This window comes from Watersipora subatra, chromosome 2, assembly GCF_963576615.1.
Source record: "Watersipora subatra chromosome 2, tzWatSuba1.1, whole genome shotgun sequence".
Lineage (NCBI taxonomy): Eukaryota > Metazoa > Bryozoa > Gymnolaemata > Cheilostomatida > Watersiporidae > Watersipora > Watersipora subatra.
In genome coordinates, this window is record NC_088709.1 from 39201608 (window position 1) to 39223521 (window position 21914).

The 21914-nt window shown below is 38.6% G+C and overlaps 2 protein-coding genes across 5 annotated transcripts in view; one reads left to right on the top strand and one right to left on the bottom strand.

The window, feature by feature from the left end:
* LOC137387528 (gem-associated protein 2-like) overlaps positions 1-7921 on the bottom strand; it is a 35557-nt gene extending 27636 nt beyond the window's left edge. For 2 of the 4 annotated variants that reach the window (XM_068073977.1, XM_068073975.1), the window contains exons 1-4: positions 7482-7638; positions 3460-3571; positions 2318-2407; positions 2158-2217 (exon numbers count right to left, since the gene is read on the bottom strand). In XM_068073977.1, coding sequence (XP_067930078.1) covers positions 2158-2217; positions 2318-2407; positions 3460-3571; positions 7482-7597 — 378 coding nt within the window. In that variant the 5' untranslated portion in view covers positions 7598-7638. Of the gene's footprint in view, positions 1-2157; positions 2218-2317; positions 2408-3459; positions 3572-7481; positions 7639-7826 lie in introns of those variants that run through there. The other 2 variants (XM_068073976.1, XM_068073978.1) reach the window with 2 other exon arrangements.
* A 168-nt stretch (positions 7922-8089) lies between these two features.
* The window catches only part of LOC137386793 (protein VAC14 homolog), a 38654-nt gene continuing 24829 nt past the window's right edge, over positions 8090-21914 (top strand). Inside the window, exons 1-5 of the mRNA XM_068072941.1 lie at positions 8090-8207; positions 16590-16740; positions 17244-17411; positions 19766-19936; positions 21625-21734. Of these exons, the coding sequence (XP_067929042.1) occupies positions 8107-8207; positions 16590-16740; positions 17244-17411; positions 19766-19936; positions 21625-21734 (701 nt within the window). The 5' untranslated portion in view covers positions 8090-8106. The remainder of the gene's footprint in view (positions 8208-16589; positions 16741-17243; positions 17412-19765; positions 19937-21624; positions 21735-21914) is intronic.

Here is a 21914-nt window from a genome sequence, read left to right on the forward strand (position 1 = left end):
CCCGTATAGAATATAGATGCTCGCTACTTTACAGTTTTGTTTCGGCTTGGTCTAATCGGCAAGTCGTAATCTGATCATGTGATCCAATACTTCGCAAATAATTTCTGCAGCACTTTTCGATTATCACAAGTGACCAACAGGCTCGTCATGATTATCAGACAATGATATGTACTCCTTCAAGCTAAGGCTAAAAAATTAAACGAATTTTTACGGTAAGTTATAAGATATCACTGCTAAAAGTGACAGCATTACGATGACGATAAAACAGACGCGTAAGAACAATAGACATAATTTTATTGAATGCGTGAAATATATTTAAGAAAATATTTCGACGAATAAGGTTGCAAGAAAGTGTAAACAGAAATCATTTCTCACAACTACATCACATTTGAGCCGTTTTGAAAAGGGAATCCAAACTACGGCTGTCTCGTGTGGCTGCGATTTTCTGTTCGTTTTTGAGCTTTTAAGAGCTTGTAATCACCTTTCCACATATTTCGCACCTACAACACAACAGAGTAAGACATGGTGAATCTTTTCATATCAAATAACTGTAATGTGAATTTTGTTGCAAGTCAACCTTTAATGGCCTTATTTATCTTGCCAATTCCAGTAGTTTTCGCACAGTATGTAGATACTAATCATGCACCAGCACAGGTAAAAAGACAGCCACACTATCAATAGATAGTACGACAGCCTGGCAAATTATGTCTCAGTGGAAGGCAAATAAGTCTTAATGCAAATCTTGGAGATTGCAGTGGTACATGGATGAATCTGGAATGTTCTGTAGAACGTATAGCTGAATGACTCTATAAAACTAAGACTGATTGTATTGTTCTCATTATCACAAAGATTATAAAATGTGTCACAGAGAAGGAGGCAAAGCAGCCCTGCTGGAATACATTCACTTTGTTTCCATGACACGGATAATCCACGTCATGGATAATCCATGACATGGATTATCCATGACGTAGACAATCCGTGAGTTTGCATCATCTGCAAGATAGAAACGGCAAAAAACCTCCGATTCAAACGAGTTTTGTTACGCGCAAATTTTTATCAGATGCTTCATGCTTGCCAATAATGAAAACGGCATATGTGAATGGTTTGCAAAAAATGGGGTGTAAGCTATTCCATTTAAAATGTTTTCCACATCTCAGTCATTTCTATTTCGCTTTTAGCAGTTCCAAGCGCTTCAACTCAAAGAATAACTTTCACATAATACTTATACTTTTAAATAATAACGAACACTCCATTCAGCGATGAAGAGATATTTACATTGCTGTATCTGATAGAACTTATTGTGTAAAAGCAATACTAATTCTGAAACACAGCGCCAGGATAACCATGCAAAGGAAATGTATTGCTAAATCCATTGTGTCTAAAAGAAGTGCTACTGAGTGAGACAGGAGGGTGCGGCTATGACCTCTGGCTATGACCTCTGGCGTAGAATTCCTTATCTTTGTTAACAAAACGCCCGCATTAATCAACAACACGCGAACACCTATTGGAATCTTGTCGTATGGTAACTCAAGGTGCACACAACTCCAGATCCGCATTATCCGCACCAGAGAAATATAGTGAATTATAACAGTGTTAGTTTTAAGCAATAGCTTATTTTTAGTTAGCTATTCAGATATTTTCTCACAACTAAAACTGGTTAAATACTATATTTCCATGGTGCGGACGATCTGCATTTGGAGTTGTGTGCACATTGAGTTACTGTGACAAATGTTTCAACGGATGTTCGCATGTTGTAGATTAATACGGGCATTTTGTTAAAAAAATATGACATTCTACGTCAGAGATCATTGCCACGAAATCTTGTCTCGCTTAACATCACGATTTTGAAATGGAAACAATTGAAGTGTTGAAAATGTTTAAAATGGAATAGCTTACGCAACATTTTCTTGCGCATCTGTAGCAAATACTGTTTTCATCTTTTGCAAGCATGAAACATTCGGTGGAATTTATGAGTAACAAAAGTTGGCAGACTCACGGGTTTACGATGTTTCCATCTTGCGAATGACCTTGAGTTGCTGATGAACTACGTTATGGAAGCATAGTTATAGTTTCCCCAACAGCTGAGCCGCATTCAGAGTGAGATTATATGCCAAATCAGAAAGACTAGTGTTCTCTTGCCTATATAGTAGTACTTACCAGCTTCACATCTGCATGCGAACCTTTCCGCCTCATATCCTGTATTTCCTTGGCAAGCCTCTATGAAATAAGAGAAAAACAGCAGTGACTCGGCAGAGCTTGCAAAAGAAACCACATCTAGCCTCAATTACTGTTATTTTTAAATATTATAGCAACTTACGATTCTGACCTTTGAGAACTCAGCTACTTGGAACTTCTGCCATTCCAGACTCGGGGCATAGCCTAGAGGTGCAGGAGAGGACTGGGGCACCTGAGCAAGATAACAGTCATGATAAAATGAAACATGGACAATTCGTAGCTAAATACTGATTAACATTCACTGTGTTTCTATGCTTTGAATGGTTTCGAAGTTGCCCACTGTTTCACTGTTTCCACTCTACTGTTTCGACGATTCAAAGTTGCACTATGGATATTTCCAAGATTCGCGATGGATCCTTCAAAACAAAATATACTTGGTAAAGTTGACTCGCTTTCTGGCCATGGTCACTTTTCAATTTATGCGTAGTCAACTATGTAGTTCCACTAAAAAGGAGACTATTACGCCCTCCTCGTACAAGTAACCCATCCTTGGCATGTCAATGTTCATGTAAAGACAAAACAAGTAGAAACAGTAGAGTAGCAGCGAAACATTTTCATATTAGACACCCGTGTGGTTGAGTGCTGAAATTTTTTACCTCCATCGGGGAGAGCTTAGCCGAGTATTATTGATTCTGATTCATCAGCAGCACCTCCGAAGCCATTCAAAGCATGAAAATATTGCCGTGTGTTAACGTTAATACAACGATACTCGGGTGATCATCTGTGATAACTATGTTTACACTATCACAAACCCATTCGCAGTTACATCAGTGAACGATCCGTGGTCTAAGCATTCTCATTATACAATCCGATCGTGGAAACGATGAAATACTAGTCCTGCAGCGACTGTCATGGAAGAAAATATAGATTGAGCAATCTATGACAGCCAATCACCATAGCCTAAGTGGTACACATTGCACAGGCTGTCACCATAGCCTAAGAGGTACACATTGCACAGTCTGTCGTGGATGCGCGAGCTATAGAAAAGTTTGACAGCTATAATATTTCTCGACGTAGACGCGCTGTCTTGACGATGCCATCAGTTTACGATGCGCTTAGTGGACGAATAATCGCGGAGAGGACAGCACTGACATACGTCGATATCATGTGAACCAACCTTTACCAATCCATTGCCATCTTCGCATACTCTAGTCACTATATTATATACAGTAATAATCAAGTCAAATAAAAACATCTGTAAGAACACAAATATCTGTGACTCACATAGTTCATGGTCGACCTTGACATGACCTTGTCACTACAGCTCGGTGATTTTGCCTGCAACGGTAATTCGAGCTCAACAGTAACAGTGGAAGGACACGACCTCGCTTCCATTCTAAAAGCAAAGTAGTTGACCTGTTCTTAAAGTAGCGAGATCGCTAACATTCAGTTCACAATCGAAAGCACAGGTTTGTAAAATGATTGGTAATTTCTACTATTTTGCAGTTACCAGTTGCAGTCACAATCCTCCCCAACAGACCAGTAGATAAGATATGTATGAACTGAAAGCAATTACATGTGTGATTACTACTAACTAGTACTGCTAACACAAGTTGTTTTTATAAATCACCTACATCAAAACTCATTCAAACTTGATCTCAGCCAATAAAATTCACTAGCAATCCATGAACAAGTGAATCAGCAATGATTAATATCTCAATATAGAACATTTTAGACAGCCTAATCCTCAGACATGATACAGAGCGTAGATCGATATGTGATAGTAAATATCAAATACTACAGTGTCCATGACAACATAGCAAAAGTTAGTTACAAAGTTGAACTGAACCTGGCAAACATGTATAACCCTAAAAACGGCTGCCATTGATACTCAAATAAATCTTCAAATAAAGATAGAACCTATCGCCTCATTTTTGTTGTAGCTCTTTCGGGCATGTCTGCACCACTAATTACATTTGCCCTTCTTTAGATAGGCCCTCAGCCTTTTTTGTAATTGCTAACCAAAATTTGAGCTACTACAAACAAAATTTTAGTTGTCCTTGTGGTTCCTTTGAACCATTTTGACAGTGTATAAAGCTGTCCTTGTGGTTCTTTTGAACCATTTTGACAGTGTATAAAGCTGTCCTTGTGGTTCTTTTGAACCATTTTGACAGTGTATAAAGCTGTCCTTGTGGTTCCTTTGAACCATTTTGACAGTGTATAAAGCTGTCCTTGTGGTTCCTTTGAACCATTTTGACAGTGTATGAAGCTGTCCTTGTGGTTCTTTTGAACCATTTTGACAGTGTATAAAGCTGTCCTTGTGGTTCTTTTGAACCATTTTGACAGTGTATGAAGCTGTCCTTGTGGTTCTTTTGAACCATTTTGACAGTGTATAAAGCTGTCCTTGTGGTTCTTTTGAACCATTTTGACAGTGTATAAAGCTGTCCTTGTGGTTCCTTTGAACCATTTTGACAGTGTATAAAGCTGTCCTTGTGGTTCCTTTGAACCATTTTGACAGTGTATAAAGCTGTCCTTGTGGTTCTTTTGAACCATTTTGACAGTGTATAAAGCTGTCCTTGTGGTTCTTTTGAACCATTTTGACAGTGTATGAAGCTGTCCTTGTGGTTCTTTTGAACCATTTTGACAGTGTATAAAGCTGTCCTTGTGGTTCCTTTGAACCATTTTGACAGTGTATAAAGCTGTCCTTGTGGTTCCTTTGAACCATTTTGACAGTGTATAAAGCTGTCCTTGTGGTTCCTTTGAACCATTTTGACAGTGTATAAAGCCGGTTACTCATTGCTAAAAGCCAAAATAAATGTTAAACAAATATCACAACTTCAAAAAGATAAAACAAATATTATGAAACTTGCAGCAACTTTCTCTAGTTGCTGATTTGTGCATTTGATGAACAATTTGTGTATGCTAATACATATCTACATTCATCAATGCCACTATGTCATTGTGTCTGTCTATTAGTCTGCATGAACGCATGCGTTTTCACATTTGTGGGCCGATTTCATCCACGCACACATGTTTCAGGTCCTCAACCAGGTCAGTTAAAATATTTGGTCTCAAAACTCGATTTGGTTCCCACAAATCAGCCTCTTAAACACCCACCTGCGGGCTATAATGCTAGGGCTATAATGCTAGTCTAGTACGAGTCTAAAGCTAGCGGTGTGCAATCTTAAATAGCATTTAAATTGCATTCCATTGTATACAGGCTCGATAAAAAATTGTTTTTTGGGGTGTATGTGAAAAATGTCATTGTCTTTCTGTCGATAATTTGTCATTTTCTCCTAGCTGATAAAAGAATTAGATACAAGTGATATGGGAGAGCTAAGCCACTCTCTCTCTCTCTCTTTACCTGTTTTTCTAAACGCAAACCACTGCTGATAATTTAGCTAACAAAAAGTTGATTAAGAAAGCAGTAGAAAGGTCAATAATAGAAAGAAAGGACAATTTGAAGGTTGAAGTCCTCAGGCTTTCTACTTTTCAGCTTATTTTTAGTATGTAACCGACTACCTGCTGTGCCACCTTAGCAATCTCCGTGGGTGTTCATTGCTTTCTGTCCTTCGAATTAAAAATAATTAGCTACTGATTTTGACAAGGCTTAAATATTTTATGATTTATGGTATTGTATCTTGTATCATCTTTAACTATTCTTCATTCTTTCATAATTACCCTATTTCCTCTCAAAACGGCTAAGCAATTCGAGATGACATAAAACTGAGTCCAGTAGTAATTGCTGCCAGACAACAGTTTGTGGTAAATTCAATCGATATAACCTTTTTTGGAATGGATACGAGTACTGCCTCTCTTGCAACCTTTGAGACTCATGACATATAAAATGCTTGGCCTATGAGAGCAAGACCATTTTTATTTTACTTCAACAACCTTTTAGCTATGATTACGCATTTGAATTAGGTGTTTCCTTTGACAATGCCTGTAACTGGTGTTGACATCAATGACATGTTAATACATTTACACATGTTCTCTCTGGATGAAAACTGCTTATGCACGCAATCAATGAGTCCAATATTATATTAACTTCATGCAATATTGTTACTCATTTATTAAAAACCTGTTACCTGTCTAACGTTTTGCACTTCATAGGATTCTTATAAGTTTTCATCTCAATTTAATATTAATGCACCACTATCGCTAGATAGAAATGTTGTCATTTTGTTACATGAAGCAGTCCATTTTGTACCTCAACGCGGCACTTTAGAGATTACAATTGTAGTGCTACTACAACTGATAACAAGCTCTACAACTCCTATTGCAGAATGCTTACACAAGCTAAAAACTGTCCTACAGTAACTGATATAAATTAGCAGCATATCTATTGAAAACCAATGACCTTAACTACTAGATTGTATCATTTTCTCCAAAGAGAAACATGGGCACAGAGTGTTTTGCCAATGGTTGCGGCTATTTTCATGAAGCTATTGCTGCTTTGGTTTGTTATTGTGTAGCTTTAATAGAAACAATAACTAATGCTAACTTCATCTGCTTCATGTGGTTGTGAATTATGTAACTGCCCTCCCGGAATTTTGTAATGAAGTTGAGCACAGATGTATAGATGTATTTGTTGCGGCATATTTACATTTTAACACCGTGAAACTAAAAGTTTTTAAAGCTTGATTAACATATGACATATAGCTAATAAAATATAATGTGAAGTGTTGACAAGAATTAGAAAAACTAATGACAATAAATCAGGGTAAACAATAATCTAAAAAATAAAAACGTACATATAGAGAAACATACTTTTTCACCCCTTTCCAGGAAAGAGTTAGGTGTACAATACGGTTTCTGTTATAATCTAGTTATAAAAAAATCTACACTCTCTAAGAATATAATATGAAATTAATGAGAAAACAGTTGCAGGAAATTTATATAAAACTAAAGGAGAACCATCGTATTGTAAATAGTGACAACATAAGGCAGCAGTGATTTCATTTATTTCTTTTACTTTGGGGGAATACTAAAAACATATATGTTTAAGAGTAGGAGAATGTTGAAGAATGGTGAATCATACTAAGGTAAACAATTCGAGCAGCTTGTGCTTGTACATTTGAATATGAATCGCCAGTGATAAGGCATTACACCATTGAGCTGATTTACACTTGTGGTTATATGCATTATATTGATGGATTGGCATACTTTCATACTGTGCGTTTTTGTAGTAACATGATAGTCAAGATGTGCATGTTATACCCGTTTACAATAATGGTTGATAAGTTATTCAGCTCTTATGCTACATCCAGGACTAATTTATAGGTCAGTTAATTGAAAGTTTTTACCTGACTCTACGAAGGTAGTCTAAACCGTTAGCCGGTGGCAACTCCAATTCATATAGAGTGTCAGAATCTTCTGCAACTGGAAGAACTGGAGTGATGCCAAAGTCATCGTCCTCCATAATACTATGGATTAATATCGCAAACTTCACAACATCTACAATTTAATGATTAACCGAAACAAAAAATAAGCAAAATGATTATATTATAAATCTGATTGTCATGCATAGTTAACATTCGTTTGGTTTATGCAACGCTTGGTTTGAATTTAAACAGCAAAAATGACCCACACAAAAACAAATTCTATAACAAAACACTAGTGATTTATAATGAAACATATGCAACTACAACCTTGCAATAACAATAAATTAATAAGTACATGTGTTAAAGCATGGAACGTCGGCTATCTGCCTACACAGACACCACTTCAATAGCGTAACAAAAACCTATTTGAGCATCGCGGTGGAGAGCTGTTTACAACTCAGACGAATATTGGAATCGCTACCAAGCTCTAGCACCTGACGCTATGACGGGACGGAGTAGCACTGTCGAATTATATAACACTTGCGTCGTGAAAGTCACGCGCATCCTTCAGGATCTCGGGGATTTATTTTACAAGTATCTTTTGGCGATGGCTTCTGCCGCAGAAAATGTTCTTCCTGCTACTATAATAAAGCAACTAAATGACAGATTGTACGAAAAAAGAAAAGCTGCAGCTTTAGAAATTGAAAAGTAGGTAAAAATGATTTGTAAGTTGTTGATCGATAATAAACATCTTGTCAAGCAGCGTTCCCACACCTGCTCTACACTAAAGTCGTGTGCATAGAATGTTTTCCATTCACGAGTAATTCATTTAAACTTCTATTCATTGACACTGAATTTATTAAACATTTTGAAGTTTATTTACTATTGGGATATAAACATATATAACCAACTTCAATCCTCATCAGTTATGTAACCCTATTTTTAAGAAGGGAGAAAGAGAAAATCTCAGTAACTATAGTCCGGTTTCAATGACATGTATCTCTTGCAAGCTTCTCGAGCACATACTGCTTGAAGTATGTGAGCAGCACATACCAGTGCTGCTACCAACTGGGACACAATTCAGTTCTGTGACTAGCTTCGACACAACTCAGCGCTGCTACAAACTTGTCTGCAACTTTGGCCTGAAGCTAATTTTGACCCAACTCTGCTTCTACAAACTGGGGCACAGTTTAGTGCTTCAACAAACTGGGCAAAACTAAGTGCTGCAGCAAAGTTGACACAACTCTGTAGATGTTTTTCAACTGAGTTGCATCCACATAGCCACCTAGAGGAATGTTTCACAATTTATGTTTCATCTTTCAGCCCAGGTTGTGGCAGTTTTCTGGCAGTTGTTTTTCAAACAAAATATATGTAGGGAATGATGGATGTTGTTCATGCATGCCAAAGTTTTTTTTACATATATTTGCTTTACAGAGTTAGAGAGGTGAGCCACAGTTGTAATAGAAGCTGCTAAAATATGCTTATTTGAGTCTTCCATATATAGGGAGTGCAGGATATATTTTGGTAGCTGGTGTGTGGAAAGGGTGCAATACGTGATCATACTGGAGAATGTTCATGGTTGAAAATAACCTTCATTTTCCATATTGTTCTCAAAAGAAGACCTGTACTAGATACTGCTATCTAGAAACTAGTATTAGCACTAGAGGTGGAACGAGACAGGTTTTTTAAGTTCGAGACGAGACTCGAGACACTGTCTTGTAAAAATTCGAGACTCGAGACACGAGACAGTAAAATAATGAGCATTTGGTGATGATTTCAATACACAAGTACTAGCGTACTTGGTATATATAAAATTGATAAACCATTTTTAAATTGAATTTTCACCTGGTGTAAACGATTTAAATACAACATTTTAATAGTGATATGCATGTAGTTTTTGTAAACAAAAGTGACACAAACAGCTCTAAAATACCGAAGTTATATATTTCTAAGAATTTTGAGCTTGATTGATAATAATTATTATAAACATATTGCTTTGTACATGTATATTTTTACCATCTATTAAATAGGTCTTACTTTTTAATGTAATGTTTAATGAAACCGATAGCCGTTGCTCTACAAAGAAATACCGCAACTAAAAGAACGCACGATAACACTGTTATAGATTTAGTTTAGTTATTAGTTTAGAGGTTATATTGTGACTTCCGTTAGACCGTGAGACAACCTCAATGGCGGATGCTGCTTGTGTTATAACTTACATAAATAAATCCTAATAAATACTTGTTTATACCTGACATCTGATCCTGTAATTAATCAAAACTAAAACATGGCGCTGTGTGTAGGATCAGCAAGCACCCTATGATTGATGTGAACTGTCAGGAGTGAGACATTGTCTCAACAAAGCGTGCCACAGGCAAATCAGTCTATCAATGGAATATTGATCTGACTTTAATCCTCTCAGATAAGTGCAGTATAGTAACCATATAGTATTCTTCAGTCTACAGAAATTATGCCAGCAGTAAAACCTCCCAGTAAACTGGATTTCACTAATGCCAGTGAAATGTGGCCTGAGTGGAAAAAGCGTTTTGCCAGATATAGGAGTGCAGCTGACATTGATGCCAAAACAGCCCAGAAACAAGTGGACATACTCATTTTTGTAATGGGGGAAGAAGCTGAAAAAATATTCCCTTTGCTAACAGTAGCACCTGATACTAGTGGTACGCCTGCGAATACATTGTATGCCAGAACATTAGCTGCGTTTGATGCATATTTCCAACCCAGAGACTGCTCACTACAGTATACTGTTTTCTAACCGTGTTCAGGGTAATCATGAATCTAGTGAGGAATACATTAGAGCGCTATATGAGTTAGTCACCAAATGTAATTGGGGAGATGAACAACAAGTGTCTATGTTGAGAACAAGAATCTTGGCTGGTATGAAAGATAAAGAGTTATCCAGGGAGTTGCAATTAGATGACCGTGTGACTTTAGATGCAATTAAATCAAAAATGAGGGCCAAAGAAATAATTCTCAAGCATCAGAGAGAGGAAGTAGATGGGCTAGGCAGCTCTAGCAGCTCAGTAGGAAATTCAGTAGGCCTAGGTGCTGAAGGAGGAGTGGCACCAGTGAATGCAATAAACCGAAAGTGGAGAGGTCAAACTACACCTCATTCTGACAAAAAACTGGTTTTTGACTGTAAATATTGTGGGGGTAGCCATGCACAAGGCCGGTGTCCCGCGTATGGAAAGCGGTGTAACACATGCAATCTATTCAATCGTTTGCCCGAGCGTGCAGACAAGGCCGAGGACAGAGAAGTGACAATTCTCTAAAAACTCTATCTGTAGAAGTAGATTCTCAATGGGAGGGTAATGCGTATGGAAAGCATCAGGCACTGGCGGTGTCTGTAGGAAACCCAGACTCTGAAGAAGAGAGTGACATTGAATTTTCAGTTTTTAGTGTTAACGGGGGTGATGGGGGTTGGTTCTTAGATATTTCTATTGTGGACAAAATTGTAAAATGTCAAGTTGACACGGGGGCCCAGGTAAGCATTATGGACATGTCTACTTTGAAGAGTTTGGGGGTTAGTCGCATCAAGAGCACTAGGATTTCACTACTGGGTTTTGGGGGCCAACAAATTCGGCCACTCGGTAAAGTCTCATTGCGGGTGACAATCAATAAAAGGGCATGCGAAACGATGTTTTATGTAGTTGATGGTTCAGCGCATCAGGGGACTCTGTTGGGATTACCTGCCATCAAGGATTTGAGGCTCATACCGGGTGTAAATGTAGTAAACGAGCTGTCAATCAGCAATGCCGGTTCTAAAAAATGTGAAGACATTGTGAAAAGGTATGAGAGTGTTTTCCAGGGTTTGGGTAAGCTTAAAAACGAAATCAAGTTTCAGTTAAAGCCCTCAGCTGTGCCTAAAGCAGTAGCACCTAGAACAATACCACAGGGTATTAGACAAAAGTTCAAAGATGAATTGAACAAACTGGAAAATGATGGTATCATATGTAGGGATGACGAGCCCTCCGAGTGGCTAAGTCCAACAGTAACTGTTAGAAAACCAAATGATAAGATCACAATATGCTTGGATCCACAGTACTTAAATACTCAATTGATCAGAACACGGTGTCTCATTAGTACCAGCACAGAGATATTTGCTCGTCTACATGGGGCTAAGTATTTCAGTTGTTTAGATGGGAAGCAAGGCTTCCACCAGTTGCCATTGACTTATGAGTCTTCGAGGCTCACCTGTTTCGTCACACCATACATTAAGTTTAGATACCTCAGATGCCCTATGGGTATATGTAACGCACCTGAGCTATTTCATGCCAAAATGGTTGACATGTTACAAGGCATTGAGGGAGTAGAGGTATATATCGATGATATTTTGATCCATGCCAAAACGTTAGAGCAGCATAATGATAGGCTACGCCAAGTTTTAGAGAGATGTAAAAGCGCTGGCCTAACCCTAAACAAAGAGAAAAGTGTTTTTGGACAACAAGTGGTGACTTTTCTAGGTCATGAGTTATCCGAACACGGCGTCCGACCTGGGGCCGACAAGGTAAGTGCTGTGAAGAATATGGTCATACCCACTGATAGCAAAGCAGTTGAGAGGGTACTCGGATTTATAAACTACTTTTCCAAATTCATTCCAGGGCTGTCTGAATTGACTTACCCTTTGAGAGATGTGTGCAAAAAGTCGAAGGAATTTATCTGGGAGATTAAGCAAGCCCAGGCTTTTGAGGCATTGAAAAAGAGTATCCTTGATGCTTCCACTCTTTCTTACTTTGATCCAAACTCTCCAGTCACCCTCTCAGCTGATGCTAGCTCTCATTCTTTGGGAGCCGTACTCCTACAGGATGGTAGGCCCATTGAGTTTGTGGCTAAGTCTCTAACGGAAACCCAACAAAGGTACTCGCAAATCGAGAAGGAGCTGTTGGCTACTGTTTTTGCATGCAAACGATTCCGATATTACTGTTTGGGCAGACATGTCACCATTGCCTCAGACCACAAACCGCTGTTGGGTATCATGGAAAAAGAGATAGCCACGCTTTCCCCTAGGCTGGCCGCCATGCGACTGGAGCTACTAAGTTACACATTCACGCTGACTTATGTTCCGGGTAAGGACATGGTAATAGCTGATACTTTCTCCAGAACGTGCCCTGCAGGTACAGGGCTGGTAGAAGATCTGGGACCGGATCCGCTTATGCAGGTTTGCAATGTGGTAATTAGATCTGAAAAGACTATGTGTAAGTATGCCCTGGCTACGAGGAATGATGAAGAACTGGCTGTAGTGCTGCAGTTCATCAGGGAAGGGTGGCCAACTGCCAGACGAGCGTGCCCAAGTCAGGCTTTACCCTACTGGAGTCTGAGAAATAACCTAGTTGAGGTAGGGGGTATTGTATTTTACGGCAGCAGACTAGTAATTCCGGTAACATTGAGAAATGAGGTTTTAGATACATTGCATTCTGCTCATCAGGGTATAACTAAAACATTACAACGCGCTCAGACAGCTGCCTTTTGGCCTGGCTTAAGACGGCGGATAGAAGACAAATGCATGGCTTGTGAGCCTTGTCGTACAGTGGAAAGAAAAGGTAAGAAAGAACCACTGATTCCGGTACCAATACCAGATTTCCCATTTCAGAAAGTTGGTGTCGATTTGTTTGGTTTCAAAGGTAAGGAGTACCTTATGATAGTAGACTATCTTTCCAAATGGCCGGCGATAAAAGAATTAGCGACCACAACTGCTAAAACTGTGGCACAAGCACTATCACAAGTGTTTTCAGATTTTGGGACTCCGCAAGTACTGGTATCAGATAACGATCCTCGGTTCTCGTCTTCATATTTTAGAGAATACTGTAATTCAAAAGAAATTAAGCATGTCACCAGTTCGCCGCTTCATCCCTCAGGGAACGGCCAAGTTGAGCGAACTATTAAAACGGTAAAGTCGATGATGGGTCGATGTGTTGACTGGTGGGAAGGGTTAACCACTCTCCGCAACACGCCGGTTGCAGAGGGCTTGCCTACCCCTGCCCAGCTGCTGCAGGGGCGCTCTCTGCGGGATGGTCTGTCCCTCCCAGAAAGTAGGTATCAAGTTCAGACATACGAGTTAGGTGATATCAGATTAGCACTAGGCGAATGCAAAGCAAAGGATAAGTATTACCATGATAGAAAAGCTGGGCCTGAAAAAGAAATGTTTAGATCAAAGCAACAAGTATATTTCAGAACTGCAAAGGATACATGGATACAAGGTGAGATTGTGGATACACATAGTGATAGATCATATTTAGTGAAGACAGCCAACAACATGGTATTCAGACGTAATAGTATAGATATACAAAGTAGTCAAGTCAATAGCTCAGGGCCTCCTAAAGAGTTTCCTATGCCCAACAATGATTCAGAAATTATAAAAAATGCAAGTGCTGGGGATCCAAACAGAGTCCGCACAAGCAAACCAGGGGGTTCTGATGAACTGTCGACTAGCATCGTGAGCGCACCGCAAATTGTCCGAGCATCGAGTCCGGTGGTAACGCGGTCTAGATTTGGCAGAGAACTAAAAAGACCTGCGTATTTAGATCAGTATGAGTGTTCATAAGTGGGTCCTGAGCCGTGGTCGGCTGATACCTCATGCTCTTGGGTGGGGTTCCGGGTGCTTGGGTGGGATCCCGTGTTTTACTTAGAGATTATAGTTTTTCTTGGTAGTTAGTAGTTGTAGTTTACTTGTTGGATATTATATTGTTTGACAATCACATTTACAAGTTTGGGTTCTACCTTTTATCTCTGGAAATGGTTTATGGTTTAAACATTTTGGTAGTGAAGGGAGATGTTATAGATTTAGTTTAGTTATTAGTTTAGAGGTTATATTGTGACTTCCGGTAGACCGGGAGACAACCTCAATGGCGGATGCTGCTTGTGTTATAACTTACATAAATAAATCCTAATAAATACTTGTTTATACCTGACATCTGATCCTGTAATTAATCAAAACTAAAACAAACACTTTCATTCTTATCGTTTCATTAATGTTAAGTTTTGTTTGTGTATTAACTGCAGTATGTGAATTATATTTAAATTGTACTCATGAAATTATATGAATTACTGTATACATGTACATATAAATTCTTATATTGAACTAACAATAACGTCATTGTTAACCGAACACGGACTATGGTCGACACGGCCTTTCGTTCGTTTCTCCTTGTCCGGGCAAGTTTTACCCGCAATTGGTAGTATATAAAAGAGGCCCGAATTTTATGAAGGGCAGTTGGTGTTTAAACACGATATGATAAAACACAGACATTTTACCCGCAATAGTCTTATTTACTAAATTGGATTATTCGGAGGGTAATTGGATACGACCCGGTATCCGTTAAAAGGGCACAGAACCGAACTACAGTCATACTTCAACTTACGAGCTTAATGCGTTCCGAGACTGAGCTCGTATGTCAATTTACTCGCATGTTGGTGCAATTTATTTATATATAGAACAATTAAATATATATTGATTTGTTTCCATACTCTAAAAAAGCAAATAAAACACTCAAAACAAGATATTGTAACAGAAATAGCATGTTGGTTATTGCCTTTACGTACTACATGCTTTCAAAAAACAACAAATAAAAATAATGCAAGGAAATGTGATTAATTAAAATGTAAAATTAAATACATACAATAGCAGTTAACACTCGCATTTGCCAGGGAGGGAGATATAAGTTATTTTTGGTTACAACAGTTGACTTTAATAAATTTGAATTTTATCAAAATGTTAAAAGACAAACTTAGAAGCAAACCTAAAAGCAAACTTTCATTTTCAACTAAACGTAATTAAAATATCTTCGGCGTTCATAGTTTCAAGTTTCTCGCTAGTTAGCGAGAAAGTTTTCCTTTTTTTCGCTTTCACGACTAGCCGACCGTTTTAAGATAAACCTATCTAAGGACGTTTGCCTTTGTCGCCCTTGCAACATGTTGCGATTAGGACGAACACAGGTGTCGTCACAAATGGTTAATGCACGACCACTAGCCAACTTGTCCGAATGTCTATTAAACAGTTTGGATAGATAGCACCGGCCATTTCACATAGCATCGTTTCAGCTACGCTGTCACCGGCCAATTGTTTGTCCAATGCCATCAGCGGTCGTGAAGATCGCCGCACCGTTTAGAAACTATGGTTAGTCCTTTTGCGAACTAAATGCCCTGAATATAATCCTTCTGTTTGATAATTATGAATGTATTTCTGTCATATTGCCGAGCTAGCTCAATCACGCATACACATTTCGCATATTTTTCAATATTTTTCCGTGTAATATCAATTGTTATCATTTGCTTTTTCTTTGTATTATCTTTCATTTTACTGGCAAACTTTCGGTCTACGCACAGAACGTTTAATTCACATAATTCTGCACAGAAAACCGTGCACAAAAAACACGGTACAACAGCATAACCTGAGCAGTTGAAAAATACAGAGTGATGCTGTTCTCATAAAACACCTCCGGCATACTTGGCAACTGACTCAAAGCTCGTATCTCAAACATGGCTCGTATGTTAGTGCTAAAACTTGCTTAAAAGCTGGCTCGTATCTCAAGTTTCTCGTACGTTGGAGCACTCGTAAGTTGAAGTATTACTGTACAATATATTAACAGGGCCGTTGTCCGTACTACATGATGAGACTCGGTGGCCAACATAATCAATAGCAACAGGTAGTAACGGACCGGGTATAACTTTAAAGGCAGCTGCCCGAAATCCAAAACAATACATGGAGTTGTTGCTACCGCAAGAAGCCATGTTTTGACAACCGTGCGCAGGCGCTTTAGTTCTATTTCCTGTCTCGAGTTTGGCAATAGTGAAGTCGAGACGAGACCGATACGAGACGAGACAGGTCGATACTCGAGACGTCTCGTGTCTCGTTCCACCTCTAATTAGCACTTCTCGAATCACTTGTTCGGTCGACGTATATGATGCTGGTGGGTGCAACGTTGCCAAGATCAGCCATGACCTATTAATAGGCTTTGCAATAACATATTTAAGCCTCTCTCTGTTAAGTTTTGGAGATTTTCAAAAATTAAAGTAAAAGATCAAAAGGGCCACATTTCTGTTCCCTTTGTTAACTGTCTATTGATGTTTTTTAAGGTTGATAAAAGATTATGTTTCTAAAGAAAACTTTAAAGGAGTTGAACAGATCATCACTGTGTTAGGGCGGGACTTTGCTAATGCCTCCACATCGCAGCCTCGCAACGGAGGACTCATTGGTTTGGCAGCTTGCGCTATAGCGCTAGGCAAGGTGAGCTTGCTTACGACTATGTTAACTTCTAGCATGTATTTATAATACTGTATCTGTATATTCCTAATTTTAACACGTGCAATTTATAGTTTAATAAATATATCTCTTTCACATAAACATTCACTTGCTAAGCACTTTAATCCGTGATTATCTTGTAGGAAGTGTAATATTTTACAGAAAGCTGAAAACATGGTGGGAATAATTGTTTTGAAATGACCTTTTAATGTGGCAGCCATTTAACCAGTTTTAAGTGTTTTTTATAACTGTGTGTGCTCATTGCCAGCTGCTGCTTTTAAACATTTTATTTTAATTGAGAGGGCAAGGGAGCCGGGTCTTAATTCGAACTTCAATAAAGTTGTAAAATTGTGGCTTCTCTAGAACTCCAGCGCCCACTTGTTACATATTTTCATATCTAACATCTATTATTGATGACATGAAAGTTTCTTTATAAATAAGAAGAATTGGGTTTCGGCATTCTTTCATATTACGTATGCCTTGTTTAGGATACAGAGAGGTTTGTATCAAAGTTAGTACGACCAGCACTCAACTGCTTCTGTGATCCAGACCAAAGGATACGATATTATGCTTGCGAGTCACTCTACAATATATGCAAGGTTGCCCGAGGCTCTGTACTCTCAAACTTCAATGAAATCTTCAATGGGTTAAGCAAGGTAGGTCAGGATGAGAAACTGAAAATATTGCCAATGGTAAAAGAATGCACGATCAAGCTTTGGCATGCAAAGTTCATTCGTTCCATGGTTTGCTTTGAATGCCAAATCGTTGTGTTCTCATATAGATCGCTTCTCATATAGATCGCTTCTCATATAGATCGCTTCTCATATAGATCGCTTCTCATATAGATCGCTTCTCATATAGATCGCTTCTCATATAGATCGCTTCTCATATAGATCGCTTCTCATATAGATCGCTTCTCATATAGATCGCTTCTCATATAGATCGCTTCTCATATAGATCGCTTCTCATATAGATCGCTTCTCATATAGATCGCTTCTCATATAGATCGCTTCTCATATAGATCGCTTCTCATATAGATCGCTTCTCATATAGATCGCTTCTCATATAGATCGCTTCTCATATAGATCGCTTCTCATATAGATCGCTTCTCATATAGATCGCTTCTCATATAGATCGCTTCTCATATAGATCGCTTCTCATATAGATCGCTTCTCATATAGATCGCTTCTCATATAGATCGCTTCTCATATAGATCGCTTCTCATATAGATCGCTTCTCATATAGATCGCTTCTCATATAGATCGCTTCTCATATAGATCGCTTCTCATATAGATCGCTTCTCATATAGATCGCTTCTCATATAGATCGCTTCTCATATAGATCGCTTCTCATATAGATCGCTTCTCATATAGATCGCTTCTCATATAGATCGCTTCTCATATAGATCGCTTCTCATATAGATCGCGTCTCATATAGATCGCGTCTCATATAGATCGCTTCTCATATAGATCGCTTCTCATATAGATCGCTTCTCATATAGATCGCTTCTCATATAGATCGCTTCTCATATAGATCGCTTCTCATATAGATCGCTTCTCATATAGATCGCTTCTCATATAGATCGCGTCTCATATAGATCGCTTCTCATATAGATCGCTTCTCATATAGATCGCTTCTCATATAGATCGCTTCTCATATAGATCGCTTCTCATATAGATCGCTTCCCATATAGATCGCTTCCCATATAGATCGCTTCTCATATAGATCGCTTCTCATATAGATCGCTTCTCATATAGATCGCTTCTCATATAGATCGCTTCTCATATAGATCGCTTCTCATATAGATCGCTTCTCATATAGATCGCTTCTCATATAGATCGCTTCTCATATAGATCGCTTCTCATATAGATCGCTTCTCATATAGATCGCTTCTCATATAGATCGCTTCTCATATAGATCGCTTCTCATATAGATCGCTTCTCATATAGATCGCTTCTCATATAGATCGCTTCTCATATAGATCGCTTCTCATATAGATCGCTTCTCATATAGATCGCTTCTCATATAGATCGCTTCTCATATAGATCGCTTCTCATATAGATCGCTTCTCATATAGATCGCTTCTCATATAGATCGCTTCTCATATAGATCGCTTCTCATATAGATCGCTTCTCATATAGATCGCTTCTCATATAGATCGCTTCTCATATAGATCGCTTCTCATATAGATCGCTTCTCATATAGATCGTTTCTCATATAGATCGCTTCTCATATAGATCGCTTCTCATATAGATTGCAATGGAGAGTGGTGGAGTGTATCAAGTCTGAGTCTACAGCTCAAAAACTTAATAATAAATTGTATGAGCAATCTGTCAAACATTGAGTATGGAGTAAGCTTAGCAGAGGTTGTGCATGTTTGTAAAAGCATTGCTGCACAAACAATGGCTCTGTGACATGTCCGAGTCCAGGGCCATCAGCTATGGGCTGATGACCCTGAAAACCTCAGCGACTGGAGACATGCCCATTTGCGGAGAGCGATTTAAGATTGGATGTCGTTCTTATCACCTGTCCAGTGACCTTTTCTAGGAATTGAACCCCGACTTGTAGCTTGTAGGTCAGGTGTTTTAGACCACTAAACCACGGGCGCTCTTAATAATAAATACGATGAGTGTACAAGTAGGTGTTGCCATAACAATATAGAAGACAGAATAACATTGTTAGAGGAGATGATAGAGACACGGAGATAATATAGACTACATGAATTTTGTATTCACATTTAATTTATTTTTGCATTTAATATCAATTCTTTTGCATATTTTTTAATTATTCAGTCTCTCCATTCCACTTGAAATAATTTTCTGAAAATGTATTTTTATATTTGTCTCTTACATTTTTGTATTAATTTTAAGTAAAGCATTGCTTTTCTTTTTTTCCCCATTGATGCCTTCGAAAGAGCTTTGCACTTGGTTCACCTCCAAGTTCTCTATGTAACACCAATTTAAGTGGCTGATCTACATGTATGTATCTCCTACTACTCTCCATGTTTCAGCTAGCCGATGATATGGATGGAAACGTAAGGAATGGTTCAGAGTTACTAGATAGACTCATGAAAGACATCGTAACCGAGAGCGCACTCTTCAACATCCCTTCATTTATACCTCTTTTACGAGAGAGGATCTACACTCGTAAACCATTTTGTAGGCGATTTGTTACTTCCTGGGTAGGTAGAGAAGTATTTCTTGGTTAATACGTCGAGGTACAAGTCTGTATGCAAGAGTTTGCTGCTCTGTTTGCATTCATTTTGTTTTTTTCTCTACAGGAGAAATGACATGAAAATGTAACAAACTTTATAGAGTGATAACTAGTAAGGGCCGCACGCATATTACAGTAAAATATATATTCCATAGATTGTCAGTCAGCTGCACAACTAGTAGGGTCAGGCAGCTGCACAACTAGTAGGGTCAGTCAGCTGCACAACTAGTAGGGTCAGTCAGCTGCACAACTAGTAGGGTTGCAACTAGTAGGGTCAGTCAGCTGCACAACTAGTAGGGTTGTCAGTCAGCTGCACAACTAGTAGGGTTGTCAGTCAGCTGCACAAATAGTAGGGTTGCAATTAGTAGGGTTGCAACTAGTAGGGTTGCAACTAGTAGGGTTGCAACTAGTAGGGTTGCAACTAGTAGGGTTGCAACTAGTAGGGTTGCAACTAGTAGGGTTGCAACTAGTAGGGTTGCAACTAGTAGGGTTGCAACTAGTAGGGTTGCAACTAGTAGGGTTGCAACTAGTAGGGTTGCAACTAGTAGGGTTGCAACTAGTAGGGTTGCAACTAGTAGGGTTGCAACTAGTAGGGTTGCAACTAGTAGGGTTGCAACTAGTAGGGTTGCAACTAGTAGGGTTGCAATTAGTAGGGTTGTCAGTCAGCTGCACAACTAGTAGGGTTGCAACTAGTAGGGTTGTCAGTCAGCTGCACAACTAGTAGGGTTGTCAGTCAGCTGCACAAATAGTAGGGTTGCAATTAGTAGGGTTGCAACTAGTAGGGTTGTAACTAGTAGGGTTGCAACTAGTAGGGTTGCAACTAGTAGGGTTGCAACTAGTAGGGTTGCAACTAGTAGGGTTGCAACTAGTAGGGTTGCAATTAGTAGGGTTGCAACTAGTAGGGTTGCAACTAGTAGGGTTGCAACTAGTAGGGTTGCAACTAGTAGGGTTGCAACTAGTAGGGTTGCAACTAGTAGGGTTGCAACTAGTAGGGTTGCAACTAGTAGGGTTGCAATTAGTAGGGTTGTCAGTCAGCTGCACAACTAGTAGGGTTGCAACTAGTAGGGTTGTCAGTCAGCTGCACAACTAGTAGGGTTGCAACTAAAAAGACAAATGCGTTGAATCCTTGATTTACATCATGATTTTTTTCCGAAAAAAATCACGATTTTTTTCCTGAATAATTTGCAAAAATCAATTTTTTTTGACAAATATTTTGGATGCGTGTAACAAATTTGTAAACTCTCATGAATTAGAGCGTGTGATGGAGATAATTAACTGCATGTGTAGCACAACGCTACATATGCACCTTAAGTTACGACTCATGGGTCCTCACTTCAAAGGTCCCTAATGCATATCCATTGTTTTCATTAAAACATATATATCTACATTTATGTATATATATATATATATCTACATTTATGTATATATCTATATATACATGTCTATATAACAAAAAAATGCTCAGCTAAAAGTCACTGAAAATCAGTTGTCACCTCAAGAGCTCAGTGGCATGAAACAGATGCAAAGAATTTTTAGTTATTTTTTTCCTTTTATTTATATTATTAAATCATTTCGCAGAAATTCTATTTTCTGTGTAGAATTCTATTTAGCATTTTATTAATACTAACTGTGTGACTTTGTAACTACTTTTTGCAGATAAGTCTGTTGAACACAGTTCCAGATATAAATATGCTGGTTTATTTGCCTGAGTTTCTCGATGGCCTTTTCTGCATCCTCGGGGAGCAAAATGTCGAAGTACGGCACATGTAAGTATATGCTCCTACAACACAAGCAATCATAAGCCTCATCTAAGAGGTCCTTTTCATTTTCATGTCAGGGGCACATGTTCTAACAGCAAATTGGACATTATAAACCAGTTTTCTAAATATAAAAATGTTTATTGAGATTGGCTTTAACAACGCTTATTAAAAATATAATGTGAATGA